This window comes from Apiospora marii (assembly GCF_038362585.1).
Source record: "Apiospora marii strain CBS 49790 chromosome Unknown utg000013l_segment0_segment0, whole genome shotgun sequence".
NCBI lineage: Eukaryota > Fungi > Ascomycota > Sordariomycetes > Amphisphaeriales > Apiosporaceae > Apiospora > Apiospora marii.
The window spans coordinates 1,523,597-1,535,154 of NW_027117384.1; the positions used below are offsets into that span (position 1 = coordinate 1,523,597).

General features: G+C 53.9%; 3 protein-coding genes across 3 annotated transcripts; 1 reads left to right on the plus strand and 2 right to left on the minus strand.

Moving 5' to 3' along the window:
• Nucleotides 1-1,136: 1,136 nt before the first annotated feature.
• Nucleotides 1,137-2,226, minus strand: PG985_015610 (Rdx family-domain-containing protein; the record flags this gene model as incomplete). Its single annotated transcript, XM_066835376.1, has 2 exons — nt 1,137-1,700; nt 2,083-2,226. Coding segments are annotated over 2 exons (708 nt in total), but the record flags the coding sequence as incomplete, so codon positions are not given.
• A 1,731-nt stretch (nt 2,227-3,957) lies between these two features.
• PG985_015611 (guanine nucleotide-binding protein subunit gamma) lies at nt 3,958-4,575 on the minus strand (the record flags this gene model as incomplete). Its single annotated transcript, XM_066835377.1, has 2 exons — nt 3,958-4,078; nt 4,148-4,575. The coding sequence occupies 2 exons, from the start codon at nt 4,573-4,575 to the stop codon at nt 3,958-3,960; spliced, it is 549 nt and encodes a 182-aa protein (XP_066676580.1).
• A 2,918-nt stretch (nt 4,576-7,493) lies between these two features.
• On the plus strand, nt 7,494-10,670 carry PG985_015612 (eukaryotic translation initiation factor 3 subunit A; the record flags this gene model as incomplete). Its single annotated transcript, XM_066835378.1, has 1 exon — nt 7,494-10,670. The coding sequence occupies one exon, from the start codon at nt 7,494-7,496 to the stop codon at nt 10,668-10,670; it is 3,177 nt and encodes a 1,058-aa protein (XP_066676581.1).
• Between the last annotated feature and the right edge of the window lie 888 nt (nt 10,671-11,558).

Below are 11,558 nucleotides of genomic sequence, written 5' to 3' on the forward strand. Positions count from 1 at the left end.
ACGAATCACACCTCTTACGACGACAACGAGGAGTCTTCCTTCGCCGCGGCCCCCCTCACGCCAAGGATGTTGCCTCTGATGAATGGGTTGGACGGTCGAGTTGATGATGAATGTTGCTACTACGCGAAAACAAATAAAACCAGGCTTTTCGTATTATGGAACCGTCACGAGCGTCTCACTGTTCGCAATCGCATGTGTACATGAACGGGCTAAAGGACAGTCTCGACTGTTATGTTTTTCTCCCCAACCATACATCTGTACAACATGTTTCTTCTATTTCTGCTTATCTGAGTCTCCATATGGGCATGTGAGTGCGGCATGCCATTCTCTTCTTACAGCCGGATGCGACTGGTTTTCATTCCACCTTTCCACCTTTACTTGCCCTTGACTACGGTGCATGCGGAATGGGTAAGCATAGGGCCAGTGGGCGACGTAGTTCCCAATGAGATCCTACATATGCACGCACACAGACATACTCGTCACTCGTCAAAGTTCGTCAAAGTTAAGCCATTACGCCCCTGTGCAAAGCGCATCAGCACTAAGGGTGATGAGCAACATTCGAGTTGCCACAACGCCTTGGGCTTATCTAGATGACGCTTGTTTCCTCGTCTTGCCACCTTGCACATGTAGTCTTTGAACAATCTTTACCGAGTGCTCAGAAGCCCATAGGCCTTGGTCTGGCTTGTGTCATTACGGGGTCTGTGAGTCTGAATGACCACCGCTTGTAGCGACTGGCTACCGGCTACCCTTCCCTCTTGAATCGGCGGTTTTGTGAATCTGGGGTCAGGGTCGAGGGGTATTCCACGTTATAGCTCTTTGGATGCCTCTTTACATCTCGCAGTGGCAGGACACCATGTAATCCGCTCCTGTCGTAGAACACGTCTGGTGGATTTGTTGGTCATACATACGTATGTGGCATCTACCACATAGTCCACTGTGCTGCGCGAGCTCGGTCCCCTGCTCTTTTCTCACGGGTGGGCGGAATGCATTGCAAGTATAGGTACCTTCCAAGACTACCGTCACGGGATTATGCGAATGCGACGATTTCCTAACGAACCAAGTCCAAAAAAGAAGAACATTTGAAAGATGTGACGTAGCTTTTCTTCTTTTTCCTCCTTCTATGTCATCGCTTACTGGCAATCTTCGCACACTGCTCCTCCTGCCGTACCACCACCCCCGTTATTGTTGCCGGGGATGATCGTGGCGGGAGGGCCGGCGGCGGGGTGCGACTGACCCTGGCGCGGGGTGTCTTGGGTGACCGTCGGGGTTGCGGCCGATGAGGATGTCAAAGCCGAATCTTGCGTTGCTGCTGCTGCTGCTGCTGCTGACCCAGGTGCCTCGTGTGATGATGATGATGGTGCTGCTGTAGCAGCAGCAGGCTTCGGCTTCCTCGCGTGGTCACGGTCGACGTGGCCCAAGTCTCGGTTGGGCTCGATCACGTCGCGCACGCGGCGCTTCAGTTCCTTGGTCTCGGGGAAGCCGCCGTCTACCGTGCGGTCCCAGAGCACGCGGTGCTGGGTCGCGGCGGCAGCGGCTACGGCGCCTGCGCCTCCTCCAGGTAGTCGTTGGGCATCGTTGTTGTTGTTGCTGCTGGGGGTCACGGCCGCGGTGATCTCGACGATGAAGGTCCCGCCTGTCGAGGGCTGCAGGGCTACCTCACCCAGGCCCGTCGAGAAGGTGGAGAGGAGCTCTTGGGCAAACTGGAAGAGGTGAATGATTGGTCTCAAGTCAGTCCGCCGTGAAGGGAGGGCGAGATGTCATGAGAGGCAGGGCGGGCCACGGGGGTCGCGGAAAGTTTAAGGCAGGTCAGGCGGGCGGGTGTATGTGGGGTTCCATCGTGGGAAAGGAAGTCGAGGTCAGGGGCGGAGGACGTCGGGGGAGGGAGGAAGAAGGAAGGTGCGCGGGTGGTAGGTAGGTGATGACGAAGGTAGGTTCGGAATACGTAGCCGTATCCAATAGGGAGGATGAAGGTTTGTTGCAGTGGCTATGGGTGATGGTATGTGAGGTAGTATAGACGGAGGCAGTGTGAGTGACCTGTGCTGGGTCTGGGTCTGGGTAAGGGGATGATGGGACGGAACCTACATAGGCGGCTCGCAACATCCACTTGCATTGTGTGCAGAACCGGATCGTTACACGGGGAAGCATGTTGGTGGTGCTGCTGCTAATACCACCAGACGACGGGGCGGGGTCCGACGCGGGCGCCGAGGAGGTCGTTATTTCAGCCATTCTTTTACTCGTGTAGATCGCTCGCTCCCTTTGCGTTTCGCAATTGATGCCGAAGAATGTGATGTGGTGGATGAGGCGTCCACTGTCCTGGGACACGATTCGGTCGTAATGCCGATCCGACCTCGGGTATCCGGGGTCTTTGGGTGGTCGAGAGGAGGAGGGAAAAAAAAAAGGCGTCGTGCACCACCTGCGTCATCCCACGCCTAATTTCTACGGATGCAACCGATTGGTGACACAGGATGGCATAGCATGAATGGGCATTTTGAGTGGAACTACCTGGAGCTTGAAATTGCCTAACTTGGTTCCCTTGGGACTATTTCATAATCAGTACTACACGCACGCACGCATGTACCTCGCCTTCAAATTTTAAAGAACAATAGGGGTCAATCTGTCAGGTCTGATGAATGACGATGTATGTAGTAGGCAAGGGCATGTCTTTATTTTTTGATTATTGCGCTGAACGAGTGTCATGATTATGGTCTGGTTTGTAATATCCTGCGAAGAATTAGTTAGTAGGTAGGCTGGCCCCCATCCGCGGGTCAGCCGGCTTCGCGCTTCCGGGAACAGCAGGTCATCTTATGTTGGGGCAATGTTGGGTCCATCCTCGTCGTCACGACAGGTGAGGCCATACATAGCAAAGAAGTCCGGCAATCCCCCCCTCCTCACTGCCACCCCCGTACCAGGCACCAGGCTAGACAGTTCGTGAGGTGCTCTCGCTGCGTCCAATAATCGTGTGTGCATCGGAGGACCACTGCGCCTTGCTCTCACATTCCTCCACTCTCGTTTTTTTAGAACTGGTTGGTCAATTATATCATCCACCCTGAGAACATACAATGCCGGACAGGCAGGCTCGGAACTCACTGCATAACTTACCCTCATTCGGCCGAGGAGAAATGACAGTGTGACCTATCTATAGTCATCGCACTGCGAATCTGTTGACTGGTCAGGTATAGTAGTCCCATAGGTACGTGTAGTTAGTATAGCATAGCACCCAACGGCCCAGCACACCCTGATGACCCATGGGAGGTTGGGGACCAGCTGCACTCACAGCTGCTCCTCCAAGGTTAAATGATACGATGGCAACACCGACGACGACCTTGGCGGACAACTTGATGTCGTGCTATACTGAAGACACTATTTCACCGTCAAAGGGAGGCGCGATCACATGGAAGGGATTAATTATAGGGTATTTCCCGGAACGACAGGAGGGCTGTTCTCACGAGTTTTTTGCTCATTGATTCAAGAAGGTCGAAAAGAAGGAGAGTACAGGCCGAAACTAAAAGTAATACATGCTCAAAAGCTTCCCAAATGGCCTGCCTCTGTTGCGGTTTGCAATGGGCGGGCGCTTTTTTTGGCCCATCCAATCCCGGAAATACATACATCGTAGCATAAAGGAAACTTGTTGATTATCGTAAATGTGCCAGCTTCCCCTGAATCTCCGTAGGCATTCAACTCTTCGCTCCTCAACTCCTGGGGGTATCCGCCGCTGTTGCTCTGGTGGTATTATCCGTCTGCTTCGATCGTGGCCACGCTTGGCTTGACCTGTCCAAGACGGGTTCTGGCGTAGGTAAGTGGTCGAGCAGTCCACACCCACTCCCTGCTCATCAAAATACAATGGTAGCCTGCCTGCTCGTCGTTGTTTGCTGTTCATCGCGGCGTAAGACTAGGATGACTGCGTCGCCCCTTTGAACTTCCGTCCCTTCCGACGGGGTAGTTGATCCAGCCATGGCTCTACATGACCGAGCAGCATCCGCCGCTCTGCTGTGGCGCGTAGGGGTCCTCGCCCCTCGGGACGGCTCCCCATACCGACGGTACCATGTAGTCGCGCGTGCTGTTGCAGTAGGCGATGATACTGTTGATCGATCAATTAGTCACTGGGTCACAGGCCACAAGGCTCTCTGGCGTGGTTGTGCGCAATTACCTCTTGGAAGCCTGCGAAACAGGAATTCGTTCACGCTCAAGGTCTTCTCGCAGACGGCTGTTGAGCTCCGTCAGGCGTCGCAGCTTGAGATCAGCCATTGATTGCTTGTTCTTCTTGATTTGCGAAGGATCGCCGACGTCCCGGGAGGTGTACTGAGGCATGGTACTGGAAGTGGTCGAGGAATTGGAGTCGCGCCGGTATTGGGGTCGAGAGTCAAACCGCAAAGGATATTGGGGATTAGGTTGATGGGAAAGAGGAGGTGCAGGAGCTGCTACAGTTGCTGGTGTCGGCGTCGGGTCGGAGCTCGGACCAGCTCTACTAGTCGATGAGGAAGAACGAGCGGTTTGTTGATGGTGGGAACGGGACTGCTTCTGGGATGAAGCAGGGGACGAAGAAGAAGCTGCATGCATATGTCGGTTAGTAGCCATTATTGATGATGCTGACTTTTTTTTTCCTGTCATCCTGTCCTGGGTTGGGGACAGAGAGAGGCAATGCAGCGGTTGGCGATGGTGTGTCGTGACATTGGTCGATCCTTTCGTAGGACTCTGTCGCGTCGATGCTGAGCTGTACAAGGCGTTTGTCTCTTGTCGCTTCCCAGCGACGTTTTCGCTCAGTCTTGTGCAATCCCCCCTTGGGAGCCGTAACCACGCCAAGCGAGGCAAACCGTGTGCCGTTTGTGTCCTCCAGGCGGCATAGCGAACTCCGATTGGACTCTCTGGGTGGCCATTTCTCTCGCAAGGGGGCCTGAGTGAGAAAAAGGGGGAAACTTGTAAAACTTACAGAATTAGACGATTCAAGGTCGTTAATGGGGGAATACGCCGGACAAGGCCACGAGAGGCTCGATGCTCTGAGACGACGACAATAGAAGGGAGCGCGCGATTGTCGAAGCTGCGACAAGTGACAATGTGAGGGAGGAAAAGAGGTACGAGTGCCCTGCCTACTTGCAGGTACGGGGGGAGAAAAAGAGAGGTTGACTGGATGGGCGCATTGCAGAAGCTAAGACCAAACGGGGCCGGGCAAGAGGGTCAATACATGAATACATGCACTACAGAAAAAGTACCTACTGTACCCAGGCCCTGGGGAGGGGGCTAATGAAGACTGGGAAGGTCTGGAAATTGGATCCTAGCACCCAGGGGCGATTGGTTTATTCCTCCTTTGCTTTGCCCATGCTTGGCAATGGTCGCAATGCGGACTGCTGAGAATGGATAGGGCTAGAGTGCTACGGTGTACGGGGGTCTACGGGGCCTGCAGCTCTGGGAAATTGCCCGTCGTCGCTGGGCTCCATACCATCAAGCAATAGCGGTGGTTGATTCTGTCAACAGGCCGAGCGATTTGCAACGGCCATCGCATCTACTTCCTAGCCCGGCTCACTATTGATGTAAGGTTATGTATGTGCAGTAGCACTAATCTGTCTATCCAACTTGAGATAGATTTTGCCGGCAGCCCGGGTGTCTTATTTTTTTGGTGTCCCTCTATCTATCGCCCTCCGTGCAGCAGCTTTTGGGCCTGCTCGTCTGATCTCTCTTCCCATTAAACCCAAAAATAACATTAATAATAGCGCAAAGGCCTACCATTGGTCGTCTTGGGGAAAACAGTGTATCTATCTCCCACCACCACGGGACCGGACCGGCCTTGAACCGATACAGGTAGATATAAACAGGCAGAGCCCCCATCGTGAACTTGCGTTGTCTCAGTCGAGGCGACTCCCCGCATTGCTCAGGCCAGGCAGACCAATGTCTCTGGCTCTTGAGTGCAGTGTATCCCAGCCGAGACACCACAGCCGTGTCATGTTCGAGAAGCAAGCAGCACAGCCGGCATCGTTTCAGTGGGGCCCCGCTGGGTTTTTTCGTTCTGTTCTGCAGGTGTGTTACAACTTACCGTGTGTATCAACATCTCATGGATCAGCATACAGGCGCTTCCCTGTTGTCGGTCTGGAAGCCTGATCGCCCTCTTCCAATCAATGCATGAGCCTACTGGATCGACGACGATGATAGCTAACGGTCGGTTCATTCCACCGTGTGGCGATATGATTTCGCGGTTGCTGAGGAGCCAACGATCCTGTCCCTCCTAAACGAGATGAACATGCATACTAGCCCTGGTGGTTCCGTCCTTATTAAAGATACCCCACATATCCGAGGCTGCGATACCAGATACTTGCCCGTTTTGTGGAATAGGCAAAACTCTAGAAGCTCCTGTTCAGATCTTGTGCAGTATAAGTCTATGCAGTTTATACAACAGCAGCAACATATGCTGGTCTGTGATAGCATGTGAAGATGTAAACGAGCTCAGTTGCCTTGTATCTAATGATGTGTGTATTGGTGTGGTGTTGCCTGTATGTGCCTGGTCTGTGTAGGTAGGCCTAGGTATCTCTGGTGTCCCGAGCACCTCTCTACTTGGAACCAGCAGATGGAAGACGAGTCATCAATAAGCTCATCTTAAAAGTCGTGTAGGAAAGACACCCTCGAATTTCTGCTTCCTGGAAATGCTATTCAATAGGTGTCTTCAATAGGCATTTACCTACCTACTCAATAAAACGCCAACAAGATGTTGTAAAGATTCTACCCAATATGTCGAATTGCCATGCCGCACGTAGCAATTCATGTTGGGGGGTCGTCTGGTCAGTGCCTCTTTATCGCCCAAAGCCATCGTCAGTTTGTATCATTTTGTCATTCGGATTTCGCGAATTTTGACGTCAAATTGGTTGGTACATCATGGGTAGAACATAGAACCAAACTTTAGACACATCAATGTTTCCATGGCCATTGCTGCCGAGGAGAATAAAAAAGAAGAAGGCACGTTAGTATTGTTTGCGATGCCGATTCGTTCTTTACGGTTGACTCGCACTGGTCGATGGCTCATACGGCAGGCTTCGACCCAGCTGGACGAGAAACTCTCGCGAGACGAAAACCTATCGCCGATAGATATGAAATCCTGCCGAAAGCCATGGGCTGGAAAGGGAGAAAAAAGGTATCTCCATTTGGTAAGATATCTGACCGGAAGAGATTAAAAAGACACCAATATCCCACGACGCCTACTACTTCACCCTGTCAGAACCGTCCTCTGCAAGCACATAAACAGGCCTTGAGCACACAGTCAGTCAGTGGTGTTGGACATTCCAGTAGAGGATTCACGTGATTTTTTGCCTTTTTACCTGGTCATCCGGGACATCTCCGGGCTTAAGCGAAAAAAACGAGCCCAGCCCAGGCAGCCCCGCACCCGCGCTTTCCCAAACCTACCCACAAGATTATTGTGTTGTCACAAATTCTCTTCACACCACAAGCCCCTCATACAATCAGACATCTCGTCGACGGGCATCTGTTGGCAACAACAGCAAATCATCGCCACGATGCCGCCTCCCCCACACCAAAAGCCTGAGAATGTTCTCAAGAGAGCACAGGAGCTCATTGGTGTCGGCCAAGCTCCGGCTGCCCTGACGCTTCTCCACGACCATGTCACCTCCAAGCGATCCCGAAATGTCCCCATCGCCTCCCTTGAGCCCGTTATGATGCTCCTGGTCGAGCTCTCGGTCGACCAGAAGAAGGGCAAAGTGGCCAAGGATGCTCTGTACTCGTACAAGAACATTGCCCAGAACACCAATGTCGCCACCATCGAATTGATTCTCAAGAAGTTCATCGAGCTGGCTGTCGAGAAGGTCACTGTTGCTCAGCAGAAGGCCGATGAACTCACGGAAACATCCGCCAACATCGAAGATCTCGAAGCGACCGAGACACCCGAGTCCATTCTGCTCGCCACCGTTTCCAGCGAACAATCGAAAGACCGCACTGATCGTGCCATTATCACTCCTTGGCTCAAGTTTCTCTGGGAGGCGTACCGAACGGTCCTGGATATCCTCCGCAACAATGCCCGACTTGAGATCTTGTACCAGAGCACTGCCATGCAGGCTTTCGACTTCTGCCTCAAGCATGCACGAAAGACCGAGTTCCGCCGCCTCTGCGAGCTGCTGCGAAACCATGTTCAGACTGCCGCCAAGTACTCGTCGCAAATGCACGCTATCAACTTGAACGACCCGGATACTCTGCAGCGCCATCTCGAGACCCGCTTCCAGCAGCTCAATGTTGCTGTCGAGCTTGAGCTTTGGCAGGAGGCCTTCCGCAGTGTTGAGGACATCCACACCCTCCTCAACCTTAGCAAGAGGCCTGCCAAGAACATCATGATGGCCAACTACTACGAGAAGCTCACTCGCATTTTCCTCGTCGGCGAGAACTACCTTTTCCATGCCGCTGCTTGGTCCAGATACTACAACCTTCTCCGCCAGTCTGCCATGCTGGTGGCCTCCGGACAGAGCAAGAAGTCGGAAAACCCTTCCGCCACTGATGCTGATCTCCAGAAGGCCGCTTCTTTCGTACTCTTGTCGGCTCTCTCCATTCCCGTCATTAGCACCTCTCGATCGCGCGGCGCCATGGTTGATTTCGATGAGGCCCGAAAGAACAAGAACTCCCGTCTTACACACCTGTTGGGCATGTCTTCGGCCCCCACCCGTGCTGTTCTGTTCCGAGATGCCCTGTCCAAGTCCCTCCTGAAGAGAGCGCGCCCCGAGATTCGCGATCTCTACAACATCCTTGAGGTTGACTTCCACCCTCTTTCCATTTGCCAGAAGATCTCCCCCATTCTGGCCAAGATTGGCGCCGATGCCGAGATGGAGAAGTACATCCTGCCTCTGCAGCAGGTCATTCTCACCCGCCTGTTCCAGCAGCTGTCTCAGGTGTACGAGACTGTGGACCTTAGCTTCGTTGAGAGCCTTGCCCAGTTCCCCGACCCCTACCAGATCAGCCGCGGCACCATCGAGAAGTTCATCATGAACGGAAACAAGAAGGGAGACTTGTCCATTCGCATGGACCACGCCACCGGCGTTCTCAGCTTCGATACGGATGTCTTCTCTTCCTCCAAGGCTTCCCACGCCGGCTCTGCCGGTGGCTCTGCCGAGAGCGAGACTGGCACTGTCCAGCGCCTGCAAAACACCCCCTCCGAGATTGTCAGATCGCAACTCGTCCGCCTGGCTAAGTGCCTTCACACCACATCCTACTACATTGATCCCACCTACAACGAGGCTCGCATCAAGGCCCATGATGCCGCCCTCGCTCGGGCCAAGGCTGGCGCTGATGAAGAACACCACGCAATCTTGCTCCGTAAGGACATTATCCAGAAGCGCAAGGAGGAGGCTTCAGAGGCTCATGCCAAGCGAGAGAAGGAGAAGGCCCGCCAGAAGAGACTCCAAGAGCAAGCTTTGGCCGAGGCCGAGGAGCGACGTCTCGCTCAAGAACAAAAGGAGCGTGAAGAGAAGCGTCTTCGCGACGAACGCGAGCGCGTCCGCAAGGAGGAGCTCAAGAAGCAGATTGCCGACCTCAAGATCGGTCCCAATGCTATCGACATTGATATTGAGAATCTTGATGACCTCGATACCAACCGCCTGCGCGCCATGAAGCTGGCTCAGCTGGAGCGTGAGAAGAACGATGTCAATGAGAAGCTCCGCATTACCGGCAAGCGCATTGATCATCTTGAGCGAGCCTTCCGCAAGGAGGAGGCCAAGAAGCTTCCTGAGGATTACGCCAAGCAACGAGACCATGACGTTGCTGCTTACGAGAAAATGAAGACAGACACCCTGGCTGAGTCGAAGGCTAAGCACAAGGAGAGCGTTGAGCTTAAGCACCGACTTGAACGCCTGGTGCCCCAGTACGAGACTTACGTGAAGTCCATGAAGGAGCGTCGACGAGACGAGTTTGAGAAGCGCCAGCGTGACGCTGAGAGAGAACTCGAGAGGCAGATTGCTGCCCGCAAGAAGGAGTATCGCGAGAGAAAGCTCCGCGAGAAGCGCGAGCGCGAGGAGAAGGAGCGCGAGCTCAAGGAGGCCGAGGAGCGCGCTGCCAGGGAGAAGGAGGAGGCCGAGGCTCGCGCCGAAGCCAAGCGTGCGGAGATGGCGAAGCTCAAGGAGCAGCGAGAGAAGGATCGCCAAGAGGCTCTCGAGAAGGCGGCCCTTCAGGCTCGCCGAGAAGAAGAGGCTATGGCCCGACGGAATGCCGAGAAGGCCTCTGCTTCTATGCCCAGGCGCGAACCTGCGAGCATGGAGCGGCCCGACTCGGACAGCCGCCGCCCTGCGCTCAACCTTCCCGGAGCAGGCAAGTGGCGCGAGAGAGAAGCTGCAGGACGTGCTGCCGCTCCTGCTGCCGATCTCCCTGTCCGCACGGCTTCCCCCATGGACCGTGCTCCCCTGGACCGCACCGATTCCAACGACCGCCCGGCTGGCGATCGTCCTTCGGCCGGCCCGCCCCGCCTCAACCTTGCTGGCGGAAAGCCGTCGTGGCGCGAGCGTGAGGCTGCCAAGGCTGCATCCGGTGGCGCTCCCAGCAGAGACAGCGCACCTGTTCCTAGCCGTACTGGCTCGGGCGCTGGCCCTGCTCCTCGCCGCAATGAGGAGCCAGCTGCTAACACACCACCGGCCGAGTCGCTTCGTGCCTCTGCCGCCCCTGGCAAGTATGTGCCCCGCCACCTCCGGGACAAGCAGTAGACTTTAGGGGAATGAAGGATATCATTACTTCGGAGTTTGGGGTCTGGTCCTGGTTGCACTTAGTGTATTTCTAAAAGTTGATAATGAGAACGACGTCTCCGAAATGCTTTTGTTGCCTTGCCCGGTCGCTACAGTCTACCGGATGTTGATAGACATTGGGGCGTAAGTCAGATTAGATTGACGACAGGCGGTGCGTCTATCAGCTTTGCCAGGTTCTGCCAAGCGATCTCAGTAATAATACATGGTATGGGTTTCCCCTCGCAGGGGAACTCTCTCTCAGTTACTCGATTCACTCATATTTGCATGCTTAAGTGATGTATCGTATCTGAGGTCTGTATGTAATGAATGATGAGGGGCTATCAGCCTCTTTCCTACACGTAAGGACGTATATGCATTTGGTCGGGAGAACAGGGTTGGTTTCTCAACCTCAAACAAAGCATTCCCGTTTCGACTTCCTTGCCCTCGGTTTTTCTCCATTTATTCCTGCCGCGTTGTAATAGTCAAGCCATCATCTTATCCCAACTACAGGGTGAGGGCTCATGGACAACGGCTAATATAAGGAACGACAAATGGGGCGATAGGTGAACGCATCTGAGGCCACTTGATGCATAGTGCAAGTAAGTTCAGGAACACAGCATAACGTTTGTTCGCCCTGTAAAAACGATATCTATATAATCTTCTTCAATTTCCGGTCTGGGGCCGAGCTGTTGTAACGGTGCGATGCTGGTTAATCGTCCACAGGATTAATATCCATGGCCTCAATCACTCTCTGCCGTCCCCCTTGTATGTTTATGCCTGCAGGTCGACAACGACTCATCGGTCGGTCAGCTGTTGGTAGTCTTCTCTCATAGGGTCGTACCGATATCAAAGACTAATGTTTAGCTAGTC